This window comes from Myotis yumanensis, unplaced genomic scaffold (assembly GCF_028538775.1).
Source record: "Myotis yumanensis isolate MYYU_CA2020_CCGP unplaced genomic scaffold, mMyoYum1.0.hap1 SCAF_6, whole genome shotgun sequence".
In the NCBI taxonomy this organism is placed as follows: domain Eukaryota; kingdom Metazoa; phylum Chordata; class Mammalia; order Chiroptera; family Vespertilionidae; genus Myotis; species Myotis yumanensis.
The window spans coordinates 92,705,648-92,726,934 of NW_027223757.1; the positions used below are offsets into that span (position 1 = coordinate 92,705,648).

The 21,287-nt window shown below is 47.1% G+C and overlaps 1 protein-coding gene across 1 annotated transcript in view; it reads left to right on the forward strand.

Annotated features, from left to right (window-relative positions):
- Positions 1-8,361, forward strand: part of NUDT3 (nudix hydrolase 3) — a 101,795-nt gene extending 93,434 nt beyond the window's left edge. Inside the window, exon 5 of the mRNA XM_070418737.1 lies at positions 851-8,361. Coding sequence (XP_070274838.1) covers positions 851-990 — 140 coding nt within the window. The 3' untranslated portion in view covers positions 991-8,361. The remainder of the gene's footprint in view (positions 1-850) is intronic.
- Positions 8,362-21,287: the final 12,926 nt, after the last annotated feature.

Below are 21,287 nucleotides of genomic sequence, written 5' to 3' on the forward strand. Positions count from 1 at the left end.
TTGGCTGTGGGAGTACATTGACCACCAGGGGGCAGCTCCTGCATTGAGCATCTGCCCCCTGGTGGTCAGTGCATGTCATAGCAACTGGTTGATCTGTCATTCGGTCGCTTAGGCTTTTATATATATAGATGTTACTCATATAAATTTTTTAAATAAATACCTGATTACAAGCTAGCCATCCTGGTAATTCTGGAAGTTTGATGCTCAGGTTGATTTTTACAGGAGAGGAGGATGCTGGCTGGGCTTCAGGCAAGCCGAGGAGGCCCCATGGCCCAGGAGCACAGGGGGAAACCACTGGCCTTGGTTCTCTGGAGGGCGGAGCCTATGGTTACTGTCAGCTCCTCCGTTTTCAGATTTCTTCCCTATCTTCTGCATGAGCATTTGTACAGGATCTTCTTTTTGTTGTTCTTTTTTTGTTGTTGCTAATGCTCAGCCGAGGATATTTTTCCATTGATATTTTTAGAGAGAGTGGAAGGGAGGGGGAGAGACAGAGAGAAACATCTGTGTGAGAAAGACACATTGATCGGTTGCCTTCCGCATGTGCCCCGACCAGGACCAGGGATATAGCCTGCAACCAAGGTATGTGCCAAGCCTGGAATCGAACCTGGAACCCGTCAGTCCGCAGGCTGAGGCTCTATCCACTGGGCCAAACCAGCTATGGCTGTACAGTATTTTAAGCATATAAAGTGTGTTTGCATTACTCTTATAAGAAAATGTATTTATAATACATGCTTTGAAAATGTTGACAAACATTACTTTTGTTTCCTTCTGCATTTTCTCAAAAGTTAGAAGATTAGAAACCTTTCGTTGCTTCCCTGGTGTCCTGATCTTTTTCTGTGTGCCTCCGCAGGAAGGAAGCGGGAGTGGTTTAAGGTAGAAGAGGCCATCAAAGTGCTGCAGTACCACAAGCCTGTGCAGGCGTCATATTTTGAGACGTTGAGGCAAGGCTACTCCGCCAACAACGGCACCCCGGTCATGGCCATCAGATGACTGAAGACCTGGAAGAGGGTGGAAATTGGAAACCAGACTGAGTGCAGACCTTCCCTCTCACCCTTGCTCTCCTCCCTCTCCTCTCAGGCCTCCTCTCTCAAATAAGGCATGGCAGCAGAGAAAGGGCTCAGTGATAATGTTGCTGTTTGGTGTTATGTGATGGGCTTTTCTTCTCAGTTGGGTGGGGGGGTGTGATTTGTAAGTCCTTTTGTGCATGATCTGCCCCTCCCTGTTCACATCCTACATTCTCAGAGGCAAACAGCCATCCTCTGCCTCGGATTCTGAAGGGTTCCGTCTGTCGCATCCTGGCCCTGGCCAGGCTCTCTTCTTCGATTTTTAAATTTTTTTAAATTAAAAGATACCAATACGAGATGAAATTTTTCAAGAATGTGCTCGTAATGTGCTCTTCTGCCCAGTGGTTGGTCCCTTTCACTACAGGGTACATTTATCTACACATTATATTCTGGGCATATAATATGTAAATAAGTGACCTTTAGAAGAGGAATTTAACTGTTTAAATGTTTCAAGGTTTTGTTTTGTTTTTTAATTTGGGGCGTTCTGAAACAGAGCCTCACAATTTATGTTTTCTTTTAATGTTAGTGACTAGACCAGTTCCCTGCCCCTCCTCTTCCCCAGTCACGACTGCAGTGAGCGGGGCCGGGGAGCACAGCCACGTCACAGCACCCGTATGCATGGCCTTTCTCCTCGCAGCTGTTCCGGGCCCAGGAGGAACCGGAAAGAAACCTCGTTCCTTTTTAGTACCAAGCCAGGAGCCAGTGGCCTCCGCTCAGATCCAGGAAGCAGTGATAGAAATGGAATTCCTCCCTGCCTGTTGACAATAGGGATTTGAACTGGGTTCTTGGGATTACTTTCCAAAAACTGGAGTGTAGGGCCCTGTTCCTGTCCTGCTGGTTTGGAGTTTTTTCCATAATGCTGCTCACCGACAGCAGCCTCTCCTGTGCGTCCATGCCATAGAGCATGCGGACTGGGTCTGGCCTATGTGCTGAGCAGCCAGCCACCCTCAGTAAGTGCAGCTGTGCAGCCCTTCCCCGCCCAGGTAACCGTGCTAAGTCCCGAAACGTACGCAGGGAGGCAATCCAGGTTTTGCTTGTCTTTGTGAAAGGTCAGCACTTGCAAGTGCACCATGAGCATGCTCAGAAACGCCGAGTGTCTCCCCTGCGGCGTAAAAGCCGCGATGTGGCCGAGTGCGTAACACTTGCTGGACAGGTACACAGTGCATTGGCTCCCTGTAAACTGTCCTGTTAGGTTTGATACAGGTCTCCTGCTGCTTCATCTGCAGTTGTGTTGTCTAATTGGGAAGTCAGGGTCTGAAATCTGGAGTCGGGTGGGGACGCACTGCTCAGCCCCTGGCTTGGGAAAGGAGCTTGTTGCTATACCCTCAGTGGCATCTCCTTTGTCAAAACACAGCCAAGATGTGAAATTAGAATCCTAGTTCTCTTTATTTAAAAATTCTAATAAATACTCAAACTTTGAAAAGCTTTTGCTCTTCCCTCCCACTAGAAGAATCTAATGTATCTGTTTGGCCTGTGTCGTGTAGTTTTCAGCATTTGGGGGTGTCAGTTGGTGAATTTAAATTTTGCATCTCCTCAGTTCGCATCTTCTCTCTGAGTCTTAAACACAGAACCGCCGGCAGCGTCCTTCATACTGTCCCTCTGGGAAAGGAGCTCTATCCCCAAGGAAGGGTCCCAGCCGATAGAGACAGCAGGTGGATTGTCTAACGCCACTCACTGTTCACGTCCTCCTTGAAGACACACAGACACTGCTGCTTGCGGCCTGACTTGGGGCGTTGGAGGTTCTGTTGAGATACCTGCAGGGACATGAAATAAGTTCAGCCAAGCACTGCGTGGAATCCCAGAAGCACGTTCTCCAAATGCTCCTCCCTTTGGGAGGTGGATGGAGGTGCTTTTGCAGAGCAGTCGGTGCCTGGGAAGGGTACCGCAGCATATAGTAACTGGGGTCCGTGGTCCGAGGAGTCTTCTGGGCGAGAACAGCACTGTCCTGCGAAGCCCAGCTCGGATCGGTGGTGGTGTCTTTGGGTCAGGAAGGTGGGCTGTGCCAAGGAATATTGTTCAGTGACATGAGTGGGTGCTGTGAACACAGTTAACGAGAGAGCGTGCACTGTTTGCATGACTGACAGCAGGAGGCTTTGTCCAGCGGTGTTGTCCGTGTGGCACCGGGGTTCTGATGAGCAGGGACTAGTGTGTCCCCCCGGCACTGCGAACACTGTGGCTGCCGTGACTGCACTCACAGTCCTTTTGTGATATCTCCCCAGAGAAAGTAAGGGAGAAACAAGAAGCCACAAAAAGTGTCCTACTTGCAAAATTCTTTATTGACACCAGTTTGCCATTAGTTCTGCTTGATAGAAACAGGTGTGTGTGTCCAGGGCAGAGACCACCTCTCTCACAGGGAGTCTGCATGTTCTGGATTCTGGCATCACCTGAGCGTCCAGCCGAGGCCACACCCTCAGGATGGAGAAGGTAGTAGTGGGTCTTTAAATTCACATTTGTGTTTAGTTTGTAGATTGCAGCCATTGGGGAAACACAAGTGAGGTCATGCCATCCTCATGGACCAGGACATGTGTGTGTGTGTGTGTGTCAGAGAGAGAGCGCGCGCGCGCTACTCTCAGGAGTCAGATGTGTGAGATTTTTTTAATGTTTTCATTTTTTAGAGAGAGAGAGAGAAGCCTGGGTGTGAGAAGCATGTGTTGGATTGTTGGTGGCCTTCCCGAGCAGGGCAGCAAATGAGACAGGAGTCGAGCTTTCTCACAGCAGACATACAGGACGGACACATTAATGAATTGACTTGTTTTTACAAGTGTCTGCTGCCCCGTGCCCTGCATAGAGAGGGCTCCGTCACTGAGTCTGAGCTGAGCCTTGGGGAGGGATCAAAGCGGTGGGTGGCTGCCCCCCTCGCATGGCGTGCAGTGCCTGGGCCGCGGCTCCGGCCGTGGGGCGTGCTGTGGGCGTAGGGCACTTGGGCCTGACTCCCCAGCCTCTGGGGAGTGGGGTCACTGCCCTCTGAGAGTGTTTGCAGCGGTTTTGTAAACATGTTGCTACAGAGTCAAGTTCCTTCATGGCAAAAAAAATACTTTCTGTTTTGCTGTTAGGAGTCAGCCCTGTGTGTTCTCTCAGACTTGTTTAGAAGAAAAAGTTCCAGGAAGGACCGTCCCCCTCACTCTCCTCCCCTTTCTCTTCTCCATGGACAGTGGTCGTGGAGGCCTGGGCCTCTGCCGGAGGACTGGCCGTCTTCTGTGGGGCTTGCGTGCGTGCCACGGGCCTTGCTTGCCTCTCTCCCATTTCCATCTGGTGCTAGAGTCGCTAGCACCGCGGTCGGCCTCCCCACCTGATCTCTTTTTTTAAACAGCTTAGCCTGAGCCACATTTTTTTTTTAGTTTACAGAAAGGATTTCATAACAATGTGATTTTGCCACAACTGTAATTTGTAATGTCCTGAAGTGCTCTGTAAGCCTGTCGCAGTTGAGAGTAGGTTTAGAATTAGAAGAGATGCCTGCAGAATCACCAGTGGGATGCAGTTCTGCCTTAAGAGAAATGAGGGTTAGCGACCATTGACGAGATAGCGTCATCCTGGTCCCGACTGCATTTCAGAAAATAACCCACATTTACCAGAAACAGTGGAGACATCAGGACAGTTACGTCAGCAGTTCCAGAGCAAGGACATCATGTAATAGCGGTGAACCGTGCAAACACTTCTCTAGTTCTTACTCTTGAAGATGAGGAGGTCAGAACTGAGGTGGTGAGTTCACACTGCCTGGCCAGTCACTTCCTGTGGGTCCTGCTGGGTGGCACCTTTTTCCCGGCTGCAGAGGCTTCGGGCTGCGCCACTCCGTGTTGGCGGCTGAGGCCCTGCTCCATCGGGCACCGCCTCGCTCGGAGCAGAGGGGACAGCAGCCCAGAGCCAGCCTCTCGGTCAGAGAGCTGTGCTCCGTGACACTTGAGATGTCACTGAAACAGTGGGACATTGAGATTGTAAGGTAGATTGTAAACGGAAGCACTGACTGCAGCCTGTAAAGAGGCCACTGTCGGCTGCGATCCTGAGCCTTGGGAGCCGGGGACTAGGCAGACTCCTCCACTCCTGCCCCCACGGGCAGCGGCCCTTTCCCACCACGTTCTCACCTGAGCTGATGCCCTTTCAAGGATGGGAGAGGCCTAAGCAGGACACCTGAGAAAATGACACCTCTCACGTTCAGATTAATCACATAATCGGTCCTCCATGTCCCCTTAAAAATTAATAAATAGAGAAGCAAAAATCCCATTGGGATTGGTTCGGACAGGCTCCTTGCGCTGAGGCGAGTGGTCACTGGTGTGGTGCATCTGCAGTGTGAAGTTTTCTAAGTGAAAAGGCATGTCTGCCTCTCTGAGGCTTCGCCATCCATCACAGTGGCCATCAGCGAGCTTGAGCTTGTCTCGGAGAGAGACTGCCGGGCAGGGAGCTCGCGGGTACACTCAGAACCCAGCGTGCCAGGAGGGCCTGTGCTGGAGAGGAAGTGAGATGGCCGTCTGTTCCCCCAGCAGTCGGTTGTTTATTTGATTGCTCTAGGTTTCCTTCGGTTTACATTCCATTCTTAACCCCAAAGGGGCCATCAGAACACCAAAGGAGGCATTTAAAACCCTGGAGGTGGCCTTTAAAAGATACAGTAAAGCAGTGTTGTCGCTCCCCGGGTTCATCAGCCTCGTGGCAGCCAGTCCAGAGTGAAGGTTTTGTTAATCATTGAGTTGAAGAGCTTTAATACTGGTTCTGGAACAATTACATACTAAATTGCTTGCCATCTGTGGTCATTATCTGTGGGTGTACCTGTGAGCGAACATCTTGACAGTCCAGTAAAACCACTCTTCTGGGCTTGAGGTCCCATTTAGATCAGAATCTTAAGTCTTTGTAACTCCTTAGGAAAAGGCAAGATGCCTCCATCCGATCGACACCGGCCTGAGGCCGCCTCCCCTCCGCTGTCGGGCAGGTGGGCGCAGCAGCTCACCTGCAGGAAGCGGTGTCCCATGCTTTCCTGGAAACCCCACTTAACTAACGCTGATGCGAGCCCACCCGCTGAGCACTTTGTGCTGAACTGAAACGTTCCCTGACGCGGCTGCAGGCCCAGGCAGCCTCTTTTGTGTCCTGTTGAAAAAGGCCTTTCAGGCTCACTAGCACATGACCTGAGAAGACATCTAGTTCTGGTTACTTGATTCCAGCAGCATAACAGGCGTGACTTACGCTGGGGAAGGTCGAGGCTCATTGTAGAGACACTGGGAGCCTCCCGGGCAGAGGGGAAGTGAGGCTGTGGCGGCTTCCAGCGCTGGGGTGAGAGGAGGACTCCGAGGGCTTCTGCTCAGCAAGCAGGCAGCCCTGCTCCTCGGGAGAGCGGGAAGGATCCCCAAGGACATGGCAGGGGCTAGGCCACAGCCCTACCTGCCCGTCACCTTCCCACACGCTCAGAACCTGAGGGGCTCCCTCCAAATTCAAATTTGCTTCGGTGTCTTGTTTAGCCTGAGAACGTCACCCTTTCGCTTCCGCCCGTGGGTGGACATGTGTGGACGCTGCTCAGGGCACAGCTGCATGAGTGAGGCCAGGGCCAGGGGCCTAGTGTTGAGTTTAGCAGTTAGCCAATTAGAGTAGTTAACTCTATTGTAAAAGAAATACAGTATGTGGTGCGGTGTTGTAAATGTCAGGTCTGTATTTATTGTTTTGTGGTCTAGAAACTTTCAAACTGGTTTATAATCAAAAGGTTGGTGGTTAAAATAAGTAAAATGTCAGTCAGTACATCCAAGTAAAGAAAGGGAGCTACCAGTGTGCCCGTGTGTGAGGACGTTCAGAGCATTGGAGGGTGTTGGGAGCTGTTATAGAAGTAAAGCAGGTGTCTAGGGCCTTCCCAGGTGTGTTCCTCCCAGAGAGCTTAGTCGCATCTTCATACTCGCTCTTGCCGGCCCAGCCTTTATTTCAAGGACTTTGTCTTCCGTCCCGTCCAGTGAACGTGGTAGGGGCGGGCTCTGAGGAGTAGGCAAGCCCTCGCCCTGTTTGCTCAGCTGCAGGGTTTGGTCTCCAAACAGCATAAGGTTTATTTAAGGTGATTCCTCACTAGGGTCACCTCCACTGCTTCATCTGCCCTGGACCATTCCAGCTCTAAAACAGACGAGGTTCGCATGCTTCCAAACCCTGCGGCGAGTTCATAAAGGTATTTCCAGGGAACCCTTTGGATTGAGGCCAAGTACCCAGGATGTATTGAGTTTAATTTTTTCCAAAGGACAGAAGTCTTAGTCGCTTCCCTGTGGTGCTCATCCATGTAACAGAGGCTCAAATGGCCAAGTCCAGTCAAGTTTCCAGAACTGAGAACCAGGGCCTGTGTACCCAGGGGACTGTCCTGATCCCACCAGAACTCTGCTGCTGTCCCTGTGCATCGGGGTCACTCAGAGAAGCCCACGTTTCAGCCTTCCCACCGTCAGGTCGCTCGGACCGCTCTACCAAGTGGGCGTGTGTACCCGGTTAGGCAGTGTGCTCCGGGTTTGTACAAAGGGGAGAAAGTTGGAGAGATTGGCAGAAATACCCCCAGATGAGCTCAGCAGAATGGGAATCCACGGACCGGCACTTGTAACAGGAGGAGGTCCTCTAACCTCTTGGGACCTGGTGCTGCATTGTGAGTCGTCAGGTCTGCACCCCAATCCAGATGCACTCGCTCCAGGACTTACGTTCCACCCATGGGTATATGGCCTCGTTTTCTGTTCCTTTTGTTTGCAAACAACCTTGCTTGGTGTTGCCTGGAAACAGGTATTCCTCCCTCCCCACCTAGGCCTTTTCCCTGTGTCTTCACAGCACCCTGAGGAGGACAGTGCCCACAGCAGCCGAGGGGAGGGGGCTGCGGTCCACAGACACGAAGGGAGCGGAGCTTTCCTGTTTCCCTTTCTCAAGCAGGGTTGCTGGGCGCCTTCACACCTCTCCTTACGGTGCGGTGCGGTTAGCTGTGGAGGAGGGGAAAGAAAGGGGAACAGGGACCAGCCCCAGGTTTGGGTCTGAGAGGTGCACAGCAGAGGTGAGTCCCATGCCCCCCTGTAACAGCAGGCCAGCTACATGTAACCATTCCCCTTCTCGCCTCAAGCGTCGGCTTACGTGGTGCCAGCAAGAGGGCACACAAACCCCTCCCCGTGGCCCAGAGCTTTGGTAGTGCCCCCGTTCTCCACCCCCACATCCCACTTCTTTCTGTACAAATGCTTAAACCTGTGAGCGCGCTATTCCTCTCTATGTTAATCAGTTTTCTTCTCCATTTGAGTTGTGGGGGAGGGAAGGGCATTGGAATCGTAGGTTGTAATCTTGTGCCAACCAATAAAAACCAGTATTTCATGCACATCCATGCTGGGTGTCGTGTCTTCTTTCTAGAGGTTTTCCTTGAGTCCTTCGTATCCGTCTCTGCTGGGTTTGGGGGCGTTGCCCCAGAGCTCACCTCTGTCCCCGTGGAAGGTTTGCTGTCCAGGGAGTCCAGGTGAGGGCTGGATCGGAGACCCCGGGGCAGACTGGCAGTGCCCGTGCTGCAGGGCAGGGATGAGCCACATCCCAGATAACTGGGGAGCATGCGAGAACTGGCCCCTGTGGAATCAGGAGGTGGACGTGGGGGACTATAGGGGGCTGGGGTGGTGTTTGCAGACATGTGATAGTAGGACCTCCAGGCAGAGGACAACCAGGGGCCATCGGCGGGACAGCAGCAGTAAGTGCGCTGGGTCTCCAAGGCCTGAGGACAAGTGAGCATTTGAGCTGTAATGAGGAGTGAAGCGCAAGGAGGCCAAGTTACAGAGACCACGAGAGCCAGGCCAGGGAGTCTGGCTCCATACAGGTGATGACTTTTTAAAATATATATATATATATTTTTTTTTTTAATCCTCATTTGCCAAATTCATTGATTTTTTCCATTTATTTTAGTGGAATAGAGAATAAAAGACAGACAGAAACATTGATGTGAGAGAAACACTTCGATTGGTTGACTCCTGACCAGAGCCCGGGCCGGGGAGGAGCCTGCAACCGATTTATGTGCCCTTGACCAGAATCAAACCCGGGGCCCTTTGGTCCGCAGGCTGATGCTCTACCCACTGAGCCAAACCGGCTAGGGCTAAATTTTATTGATTGATTGATTGATTTTAGAAAGAGAAACATCAATTTTTATTCCACTTATTTATGTACTCACTGGTTGATCTTAGTGTGCCCTGACTGGGGATCGAACCCCCATATCAGGACGACACTAACCAGCTGAGCTACCCACAGGGCCAGGTGAAGCCTTGAACAAGACAGCCATGTAGAATCAGCCACGATTGAGGAGGCGATACAGGTTCAGTGAGTGGACCTGGGGGGCAGTAGAAGCAAGAAAAAGCATGTCAATCAGGTAGACACGCTCTCACCGAGGCAGGCTGGCCACTGGCTCCACGGCACAGCCAGGCTGTGCACCCACAGGCCGCGGTGGTCAGTGTGCCGAGTGTCGCTCTCCGGATGGACGACGCTCCCAGGAGCCCGACTCCTGAGGGAGGACAGCCAGCTTGTTTGATGATAAATGTCAACCAGGTTACCTGGTGAGTGCACCGGCTGTCTGTATAGGCACCAAACGTAGGCAGAAAGCTGGTTACTGAACAATAACAGCCTGGGGACATGACACACCCCTATCAGGGGTCAGGTACTTTCCCCATAACGTTCTGACTCCCAGGCCTCCTTTGTCTGCAGGCCTCCTGTGATGCTCACCCCCTTCCGCCATCACAGGCTTCTTTCTTTTGCCAGATTTAGGTGCGTCATGCGGCTGTGAGCTTAGGCATGTGCGCTAGGTGGGATGCTGCTAATGCAAGAGATCCTCAGGAAACCACCACAGGGCCACCTCTGCTTGGGAGCTGGGGTTCCAGAAACTCCATTTGCTCACCTCAGATCACAATGGGCCATTCTACAGGCGGCCCTCACGTTTACTGCACTCACAGAGGGCACATGCAAGCTGGGGTCACCTTGCTGCAGCCCAGTCTCCCAGGAGCCGGCAAGGCTTGTGGCCAGAGAGACATCTACAGAGGCCCCCACACTTGGAGCATGGGTGACAAGAGAACTTCTCCCAGAGAACTAGGCGCAGCTGTGATGTTGCTGGAACTAGCACTGGAAATGAGACCACAGCGTGCATTGCACTGGCTAGGCCCCCCGCATGCTGGGTGGCAGCTCTGACCCTCCACACCATATGGAATTGGCAGAATTGCGCTCCTACCCAGGTCAGGCTGGCTCCCTCCTCTCCAGGGCCTGGCACCATGCCCAAGAGAGCCTGGTGTTTATTTTTTTATTTTTTTTTTGAAGTATATTTTATTGATTTTTTACAGAGAGGAAGGGAGAGGGATAGAGAGTTAGAAACATCGATCAGCTGCCTCCTGCACACTTCCCACTGGGGATGTGCCGGCAACCAAGGCACATGCCCTTGACCGGAATCGAACCCAGGACCCCCGAGTCCACAGGCCGATGCTCTATCCACTGAGCCAAACTGGTTAGGGCGAGCCTGGTGTTTAAACCACGGACTTGTTTGCTTTCTGGTTTCAGACACATTTGGGGTGTGAAAGATTTATCTCCTTGGTCTTGTGACACCCAGCTAAAATCTCAGCATCTGAGGATGCAGCCGGGAGGCTCCAGGTTCTATGTCCTGCATAGCAGCAAATGTGCTAAACCCAAAACACAGCCTCACGGGCACCGCCTTGGGCGACAGATGGCATGAAATGGGAGAGGCAACAGCTGAGGAGGTAGCCATTGAAGGTGGGGCGACAGGGAATGCTGGAGAGAGCTCAGGCAGGGGGACCGTGGAAAGGTGGGATGGAGTAAGGGATTCAGAAAAGGCAGGAAGGACAGTCATTCAACAGAAGCCGCTTGCTAAAATAAAAACATTTTCAAAGAGGCTGCTCACTTGCTATAATAGAAGGTGTGAACATTGGGATTAGACCAGGTCTCAGCTTAGCTGTCGAGCTCTGTGACCTAGGACAAGCGACCATCCCTGTTCCCGCCTGTTCAGTGGGGAATCCTACTCTGCAGCACTGAATTGTGAGTGTGAAGCAAAGAAGTGTGTGATCGCCTGGTGGCTGTGAGTGACACCTGTGTGGAAACGCCTAGGGCTGTGCTAAATCACTAAATTAACCAGGTACCTGCCACGGTATTTTGAATTTAATTTAAAAAGTTTCACCGCTTGCGTCTATAGACGCTTATGGAGTACAAATGGTTAAAAAATAGTCACAACAGGCACACATAATCACAATGCAATGTGACAAGTGCAATGAGAGAAGGCTGAGGGCCCCTGTGCGGTTTCATGCGGGATGAAGGCATTTGAGGCCAAGGGCCAGCATGTGCAAGGGAAAGGCACTGTGCTGGGCAGCAGCCAGTTTGCTGGGGCTGGAACAGGATGGCAATAGTGGGCAGGGAGGGGAGGAGGCTGCGGGAAAGGTCAGCTGGGGTCAGGTGGCTTGGCAGGCTGTGTGAACTTTACTCCGCGTGACTGGGAAGCTGACAAAGGTTTTAAACAGAGCATGACTGTATCTGGGCATCTGGGGAAGACAACACTGCTGTCCACCAAGTCCCAGGCCTTCGTGCCAGGCGATGTGTGACGGCTTCACATTCAGTCTCCGCAGTCCTGTGACACACAGGGCCTGTGGTCAGCACCACTGCGTGGGAAAGACATGGAGGCTGAGGAAAGCAACTACTCTGTTGTGTCGAGCCAGCCCCAGTTCCCCTGTTCACTGGCCCCACGTTGGGCGCCATATGTGCCGAGCCGGCACGGCCATGGGTGAACCTGAGAGGGGGCAGTGAAGGATGGAGAAGACGGACAAGAGAATAAAGCTGTGTGCTAGGTGGGATGCTGCCCTCTCTGATGGAGAGACAGTGCCCCAGCCTGCAAGCCGAGTCTTTATTTTATAGCCAGATTCCACGAGGCAAAGTAAGGGCGTGGTTACAACGTTCTCACAGGTTTCTAATCTACTCAATTACATACACCTGATCAAGCTTTGTTTACTTGCTGCACCTCCCACAGCCCATATCACTCAGCCACGTGGGACCACAGGTTCAGACCATAAGGTCAAGCTTGCAACTGTAGCCTTTGGCTATAATTGTGCTAGGACTTGCACGTGGTTTTGCCACAAGAGGATCGTGCCCTCTCATTAGTCCCAGGCTTGAACCTGTCCAAACACTGTAGCTGCTCTCCACTTTGTAAAGGTATTAGAAGAACTAATATTTTTTAAAGAAATTTTATTAATTTTTAGAGAGAGGGAGAGAGAGAGAAACATCAGCCGCCTCGTCTACCAGGGATCAAGCCCGCAACCCGGGTATGTGACCGGGAATCCAACAGGCAACCTCTTGGTGCACAGGCCGAAGCTCAGCCACTGCGCACACCTGCCAGGGCTAAGAAAACTAGTTTTAAAAATCCTCTGCTTCTGCTTCTTCCTCTTCTTTTGGAAGAGTTGGAATAGGATTGATGTTAATGCCTCTTTAAATGTTTGGTAGAATTGGGTAGTAAAGCCATCTAGTCCTGGACTTTTCTTTGTTGGGAGGTGGTGTTTTTTTTAAATCCTCACTAAATGATATGTTTTTATTGATTTTGAGGGAGGGGTGGAGGGAGGGAGAAACATTGATCAGTTGCCTCCCGTAGGTGCCCCGATGGGGAATCAAACCTGTAACCTTCTGGTGTAAGGGATGACACTTCAACTAACTAAAAACCTGGCCGGGATGTTGGAGGCTTTTTGATTATTGGTCCAGTTTTCTTACCATAGTTTTGTTAAGAGTTTCTATTTCTTCTTGAGTCCATTTTCAAAATTCGTGTGTTTTTAGGAATTTGTTTATTTCATCCAAATTCTCACATTGCCATACAGTTATTCATAGTGTTCTCTTATACTCCCTTTAATTTCTGTGAAGTCAACAGTAGTGTGCCAACCTTCATTTGTGATTTTAGTTATTTGCATCTTCTATTTTTTTAAATTTATCTTTATTGTTGAAAGTATTACAGTTGTCCCGTTTGTTTTTCCCATTAACGCCCTCCACCCCACACCCACCCTTCCCAGGTCTTTACCACTCTATTGTCTGTGTCCATGGACTATGCATATATGCATATAAGTTCCCCAGTTAATCACTATGCATCCCCCCTGCAACCTCTTCCCTCTGAAATTCATCAGGCTGTTCCATGCTTCTGTGTCTCTGTATCTATTTTGTTCATTAGATTCCACATATGAGATCATGTGACACTTACCTTTCTCCAACTGGCTTATTTCACTTAGCATAATACTCTTTAGGTCCATCCATGCTGTTGCAAATGGTAAGAGAGTTCTTTCTTTTTTACAGCAGCATAATATTCCATTGTGTAGATGTACCACAGTTGTTTTTTTTATCCACTCACCTGTTGATGGGCACTTGGGCTGTTTCCAAATCTTAGCTTTTGTAAATTGCGCTGCTGTGAACATAGGGGTGCATATATCCTTTCTGATTAGTGCAGTGCTTCTGGCCCTTTAAATACAATTCCTCATGTTGTAACCCAACCATAAAATTATTTTCATTGCTACTTCATAATTGTAATGTTGCTACTGTTATGAATCGTAATGTAAATATCTGATATGCAGGATGGTCTTAGGCGACCCCTGTGAAAGGGTCATTTGACCGCCAAAGGGATCGCGGCCCACAGGTTGAGAACCGCTGGATTAGTGTTTCAGGTTTCTTAGGATATATTCCTAGAAGTGGGATCATTGGGTCAAATGGCAGTTCCATTTTTAATTTTTTGAGGAAACTCCATACTGTTTTCCACAGTGGCTGCACCAGTCTGCATTCCCACAAGCACTGAACTAGGGTTCCCTTTTCTCCACATGCTCACCAACACTTGTCATTTGTTGGTTTGTTGATGGTAACCATTCTGACAGGTGTGAGATGGTACCTCATTGTCATATTAACCTGCATCTCTCAGATGATTAGTGACTTTGAGCATTTTTTCATGTCTCTTAGCCATCTGTATTCCACTTTGGAGAAGTATCTATTTAGATCCTTTGCCTATTTTTAAAATAGATTATCTTCCTTGTGTTAAGTTGTATGAGTTCCTTATATATTTTAGAAATTAACCCCTTATTGGATATATCATTGCCAAATATGTTCTCCCATACAGTGGGCTCCCTTTTTGTTTTGTTGATGGTTCTTTTGCTGTGTAGAAGCTTTTTATTTTGATGTAGTCCATTTGTTTATTTTCTCCTTAGTTTCCTTCATTCTAGGAGATGTATCCATAAACATATTGCTACAAGAGATGTCTGAGATTTTGCTATTTTTCTTCTAAGAATTTTATGGTTTCACGACCTACATTTAAATCTTTTATCCATTTTGAGTTTATTCTTGTATATGGTGTAAATTGGTGATCTAGTTTTGTGGGTTTTGTTGTTGTTGCTTGTTTGTTTATTTTTCATGTACCTGTCTAATTTTCCCAACACCCTTTATTGAAGAGACTGTCTTTTTTTAAAGCATATTTTTATTGCTGTCAGAGAGGAACGGAGAGGGAAATGGAGATTGAAATATCAATGATGAAGGAGAACCACTGATTGGCTGCAACACCTCCAACTGGGAAGAGAGCCCACAACCAAGGCAGGATAGAGCCAACAACCAGGGCATGCACCCTTTACTGGAATCAAACCCGGTACCCCTCAGTCCGCAGGCCAGTGCTCTATTCACTAAGCCAAACCAGCTAGGGCTGAAGAGGCTGTCTTAAGTCCATTGTATGCTCTTGCCTCCTTTGTCAAATATTAAGCATAATGGCTTAGATCAATTTCTGGGTTCTCTGTTCTGTTCCATTGATCTATATGCCTGTTCTTATGCCAATATCAGGCTATTTTGAGTACAGTGGCTTTGTAGCATAACTTGATATCTGGTATTCTGATTCCTCCAACTTTGTTCTTCTTTCTCAAGATTATTGTGGTTATTAGGGGGTTTTTTTTGGTTCCATATAAATTTTTGTAGTGTTTGTTCTAGATCTGTGAAATATGTCTTTGGTATTTTAATATGAATTACATTGAATTTATAGATTGCTTTGGGTAGTACAGACATTTTAATGAGGTTGATTCTACCAAATCTGTGAACACATTATATTCTTCCACTTGTTTATGTCTTTCTCTTTCTCTTTTTCCAGTGTCCTGTAGTTTTCCTAGTACAGGTCTTTTACCTCCTTGGGTAAGTTTATTCCTAAGTATCTTAATTTTTTTGTTGCAATGGTAAATGGGATTGCTTGTTTAGCTTCTCTTTCTGAGAGTTCATTATCCTATATAATAAAGAGCTAATATGCTAATTAGACCAAACAGCAGGATGACCATCCAGAGGACCTTACGGTTGAAGCTAGGGCTATGAGGGCCAAGCCCCATGCACAAATTTCATGCATTGGGCCTCTAGTTGGTGTATAAAAATGCCATCAGTTTTTGGGTGTTGATTATGTATTCTGCTACATTGCCAAATTCATTGATTAAATCTAGTAGTTTTTGGTGGAGTCTTTAGGGTTTTCTATGCATAATATCATGTCACCTGCAAACAATGAGAGTTTTACTTCCTCCTTTCCAATTTGGATGTCTTTTATTTCTTCTTGTCTGATTGCTGTGGCTAGGACTTCCAGTACTATCCTATATCCTATATAATAAAAGCCTAATATGCAAATTGACCGAATGGCAGAACGACCAGTCACTATGACATGCACTGACCACTAGGGGGCAGATGCTCAGCACAGTAGCTGCCCCCAGCCCGCAGGCTCCAGGCCAGCCAAGTGGGTGCCAGCAGGGACCCCCCTGTCGCCCCGCAGATCGGCCCTGATCACAGGACAGGCCTAGGGACCCTACCCGTGCACGAATTTTGTGCACCGGGCCTCTAGTGTTGAATAAGAGTGGTGAAAGTGAACATCCATATCTTATTTCTGTTCTTAGGGGAAATATTTTTAGTTTTTGCCCATTGAGTATAATGTTGGCTGTAGGTTTGTCATAAATGGCCTTTATTATGTTGAGATTTGCTCCCTCTATTCCCACTTTGCTGAGAGTTTCTATCAAAAATGGGTGTTGGATTTTGTTGAATGCTTTTTCTGCGTCTGTTGATATGATCCTGTGATTTTTGTCTTTCAATTTGTTTATGTGATGTATCACATTTATTGATTTGCAAATATTGTACCAGCCTTGTATCCCTGGAATAAATCCCAGTTGGTCATGGTGTATGACCTTATTAATATATTGCTGGATCCAATTTACTAAAATTTTTTTGAGGATTTTAGCATCTATGTTCATCAGGGATATTGGCCTGTAATCCTCTTTCTTTGTAGTGTCTTTATCTGGTTTTGGAATTAGGGTAATGTTGGCCTCATAAAAATAGCTTGGAAGTGTTCTTTCCTCTTGAATTTTTTAGAATAGTTTGAGGAGGATAGGTGTTCTTTGAATGTTTGGTAAAACTCCCCTGTGAAGCCATCTGGACCAGGGCTTTTGTTTGCTATGAGTTTTGTTTGTTTGTTTGTTTGTTTGTTTGTTTTTTATTACTGCTTCAATTTTATCAGTAGTTATCGGCCTATTCAGGTTTTCTGATTCTTCCTGATTGAGTTTTGGAGGATTGTATTTTTCTAAGAATATGTCCATTTTGTCCAGTTTGTTGGAATATAGTCATTTGAAGTATTTTTTTATGGTCCTTTTATTTCTGTGGTGTCACTTATTACTTCACCTCTTCCATTCCTGATTTTGTTTATTTGAGTCCTCTCTCTGTTTCTTCATGAGTCTGGCTAGAGGTTCAACAAACTTGTTTATCTTTTCAAAGAACCAGCTCTTGGTTTTATACATCGTTGGTATTATTTTTCTAGTCTCTATGTCATTTATTTCTGCTCCGATCTTTTTTTTTTTTTTTTTTCCGATCTTTTTTTTAATAAGTATTTTTTAAAATATATTTTTATTGATTTCAGAGAAAGAGAAACGTCAATGATGAGAGAGAATCATTGAACGGCTACCTCCTGCACATCCCACACTGGGGATTGAGCCTGCAACCCAGGAATGTGGCCTGACTGGAAATCAAACTGTGAACTCCTGGTTCACAGGTCAATGCTCAACCACTGAGCCATGCCAGCTGTGCGTTTGTCTTGTTTTTTTGAGGTAGGCCTGTAATGCTATGAACTTCCCTCTCAGAACTGCTTTCACTGTGTCCCATAGATTTTGGGTTGTTGTATGTTCATTGTCATTTGTTTCCAGGAAGTTTTTGATTTCTTTATCTCATTGATAACCCATTTGTTGTTTAATGACATGCTATTTAGCCTCAATGTGTTTGAATGTTTTGGCGTGTTTTCATTATAGTTGATTTCTAATTTCATTCCATTGTGGTCTGAGAAGACGCTTGATATGATTTCAATCTTCTTGAACTTGTAGAGACTTAGTTTGTGTCCTAACATGTGGTCTGTCTTTGAAAATGTCCCATGTGCACTTGAAAGTAGTGTATATTCTGCAGCTTTGGGGTGAAATGTTCTGAAAATGTCAATTAATTCCATTTGATCTAGTGTGTTGTTTAGGATCACTGTTTCCTTGTTGATTTTTTATCTAGAAAACCAGTGATGTCCAACTGCTGTGGCTCAGTGATTGAATGTCGACTTGCAAACCAGGAGGTCATGGTTCGATTCCCAATCAAGGCACATGCCGGGGTTGCGGGCTGGATCCCCAGTGGAGGGTGTCCAGGAGGCAGCCAATCGATGATTCTCTCTCATCATTGACATTTCTCTTTCTCTCTCCCTCTCCCTTCCTCTCTGAAGTAAATAAAAATATGTTAAAAAAGAAAACCAGTGATGTCAGTGGGGTGTTAAAGTCCCCTACTATGATTGTATTGCTGTCAATAGCTCACTTAAAATCCTCTAGAAGTTTTTTTTATATATTTGTATGCTCCTGTATTGGGAGCATATCTGTTTACCACAGTTGTATCCTCTTGTTATATCGATCCCTTTAGTTTTATGAAGTGACCTTTTGTGACTGATTTATTTCACTTAGCTTAATGTCTTCAAGATGCATCCATGTTGTAGATGTGTCAAAACTTCATTTCTGTCCTAGCTGTTATGACTCAGTGGTTAGAGCATTGGCCCAAGGACTGAAGGGTTACAGGTTCAATTCTGGCCAAGGTCATGTACCTCAGTTGCAGGCTCAATCCCCGGCCCTGGTCAAGGTGCATGTGGGAGGCAACCAATCAATGTGTCTCTCACACATTGATGTTTCTCTCTGTGTGTCTCTTCCCTCTTACTTCCATTCTACCTAAAAACCAATGGAAGAAATATCCTCAGGTGAGATTAACAACAACAGAAACTCTATCCTTTTTAAGGTGGAATAATATTTCATTGTACGTACATTTTGTTTATCCATTTATCTGTTGGTGGGCACTTAATTGCTTCCACCATTTGACTATTGTGCATAATGCTACTATGAAAATGAGTGCACAAAAATATAGATCCAAATATGTATCTGCTTTCAATTCTTTTGGGTATATACCCAGAAGTGAAATTGCTGGATCATATGGTAGTTCTTAATTCTTTGAGGAACCATCATACTGTTTTCTATAATGACTACACCATTTTACATTTCCACCAGCAGTGCACAAGAATACCAGTTTCACTCAGCCAGTGTGGCTTACTGATTGAGTTTTGACCTATGAACCAGGAGGTCAGAGTTTGATTCCCGGTTAGGATTCATGGCTGGGTTATGGGCTAAGTCCCCAGTGTGGAGTATGTAGGAGTCAACCAATCAATAATTCTCTCTCATCATTGATGTTTCTATCTCTCTCCCTCTCCCTTCCTCTCTGAAATAAAAAATATATGTTAATTAATAAATAATGTAGAAAATATTCTTATAAAACAAAGAATTTGTTTCACTACATTCTCACCAACAGTTATTATTTTCTGCTTTGTTTCATTTTAAGTAATAGCCATCCTCCTAATGGGTGTGAAATGGAATCTCATTGTGGTTTTGATTTGCATTTCCCCAATGATTAGCCATCTTGAGCATCTTTTCATGTGGCTATTGACCATTTATATATCTTCTTTGGATAAATGTCTATTCAAGTCCTACTGGATCATTGTTACATCCATTCTGCCAATCTTGTCGTTTGTGTGTGTGGTAAAATATACATAAAATTTACCATTTTAGCCATTTAAAAATAAGTAACTCAGTGGCATTAAATAAATTAATAATGTTGTGCAATCATTACCAATCCTTGTATTTTAATTACTGAACTTAATCCATTTGCATTTGAAGTGATTACTGATAGTGAAGGACTTACTTTGCCATAGTATTGGTTTCCATGTCATATCTTTTTTGTTTCTCAATCCTTACAATACTGTCTTCCTTTGTATCTGCTTTTTTCCTAGTATACCATTTTTATTTCCTCTTCATTTCCTAGTTGTTTTCTTAGTGGTTACCATGGGGATTACAATGAACATCCTAAGATTAACAGCTGATTTATCATCCGAAACCATGGAGGCCAGAAACCAGGATGATATATTTAAAATACCAACAGGAAAAACAGAAAACAAAAAATCTGGCAGTCAATAATTGCATACCCAGAAATACTATTATTCAAAATTAAGGAGAAGTTAAGACATTCCCAGATAAACAAAAACTAATGAAATTCATTGCTACCAGAACTACAGCCCTACAAGAGATGCTAAAGGGAGTCCTCAGACTAAAACAAAAAAGCACTAGATGAAAACTAGTAAGAAATAAAATAATTGGTAAAGGTAACGCCAAGGTAAATATAAAGACTAGTATTATTGTATTTTATGTAACTCCTCTTTTATGTTTCTTACTAGAGGCCCAGTGCACGGAATTCATACACGGGGGTGGAGTGGTCCCTCAGCCTGGCCTGCACCCTCTCCAATCCGAGACCCTTCGGGGGATGTCCCACTGTCTCTTGCAATCCAGGACCGCTGGCTCCTAACCACTTGCCTGCCTGCCTGCCTGATTGCCCCTAACCACCTCTGCCTGCCTGATCACCCCTAACCACCTCTGCCTGCCTGCCTGATCGCCCCTAACTGCTCCCCTGCTGGCCTGATTGCCCCTAACTGCCTCTGCCTTGCCCCGCACCCAGGACCCAGGATTCCCTCTTACGGCCAGTCACAGGCACCCAGAACCTGGACTTCCCTTCCTCTGGCCAGCCACAGGCACCCAGGACCTGGACAGGCTTCACCCGGGCTGGCCGCAGCCGCAGGGGACCGTGGGCAGGCGGCTTCATCCAGGTTGCAGCCACAGGTGCCCAGGACCACAGGGTGGGTGGCTTGTTCCTCTCCTTGGCTGCAGCCTGGCTGGTCCCCATTCCTCTCTTGCAAGCTCATTTTTGCCTGGCTGGTCCCCATTCCTCTCTTGCGAGCTCATTTATGCCTGGCTGGCCCCCATTCCTCTCTCATGAGCTCATTTGTGCCTGGCTGGTCCCCACTCTTCTCTCCCCCGTGTTAAGTGTCTGAGCCTTTATGGCGTGATGGCGTGAGGGCATGATGACAATTTTCATATTAGCTCTTTATTATATAGGATATGATTTAAAAGATATATAAAACAATAATTACAAATCTATGTTAACATACACACAACATGTAGAGGTGAATTTGTAGCAACAACATAAAATGTGTGTGTGTGTGTGTGTGTGTGTGTGTGTACAGAATTGGATAGGAGAAATTAATGTATGCTATTAAAACTAAGATGGTATAGCCCTGGAGGAACCAAGATGGCGGCATAGGTACACACCTGTACTTGCTGCCTCGCACAACCACATCAAAACCACAACTAAAAAAAAATGGATATCATCCAGAACCGTAGGAAGGCTGGCCGAGTGGAAGTTCTACAACAAGAAGGAAAAAGAAAAGCACATTTGAGACTGGTAGGAGGGACAGAGGCAAGCACAAAACAGGCTGGCAACTGGGTGCGCTGTTCTCTTTTTCAGTCTGGAAGGAGATACAAGCTCCCGATTGCTCTGAACTCCAGTTCCGGGCGAGGTTCTGGGGACCCAGACTCATGTGGGGAGAAACTGGACTGTCTGGCATCGGGCAGGAACACGAGGGCGGCTTTCTCTCAGAGGTGCTCACAGCCATCACTGTTCCTGCACGGGGCGAGGAACATGGAGACACGGGGACCTTGGGGACCTCTCCGATGTAGGGCTGACTGGCAGCCACTGCTGTTTGCTCTGCCCTGGTGATTCCCTGAGACCCCACCCCACCCAATTTACAACCCCACCCGACCTGTGCGCAGCAGCTTTTGCATATGAATGGCCTGTGCTCTCGCCACCTAAAACCTAACAAACTGC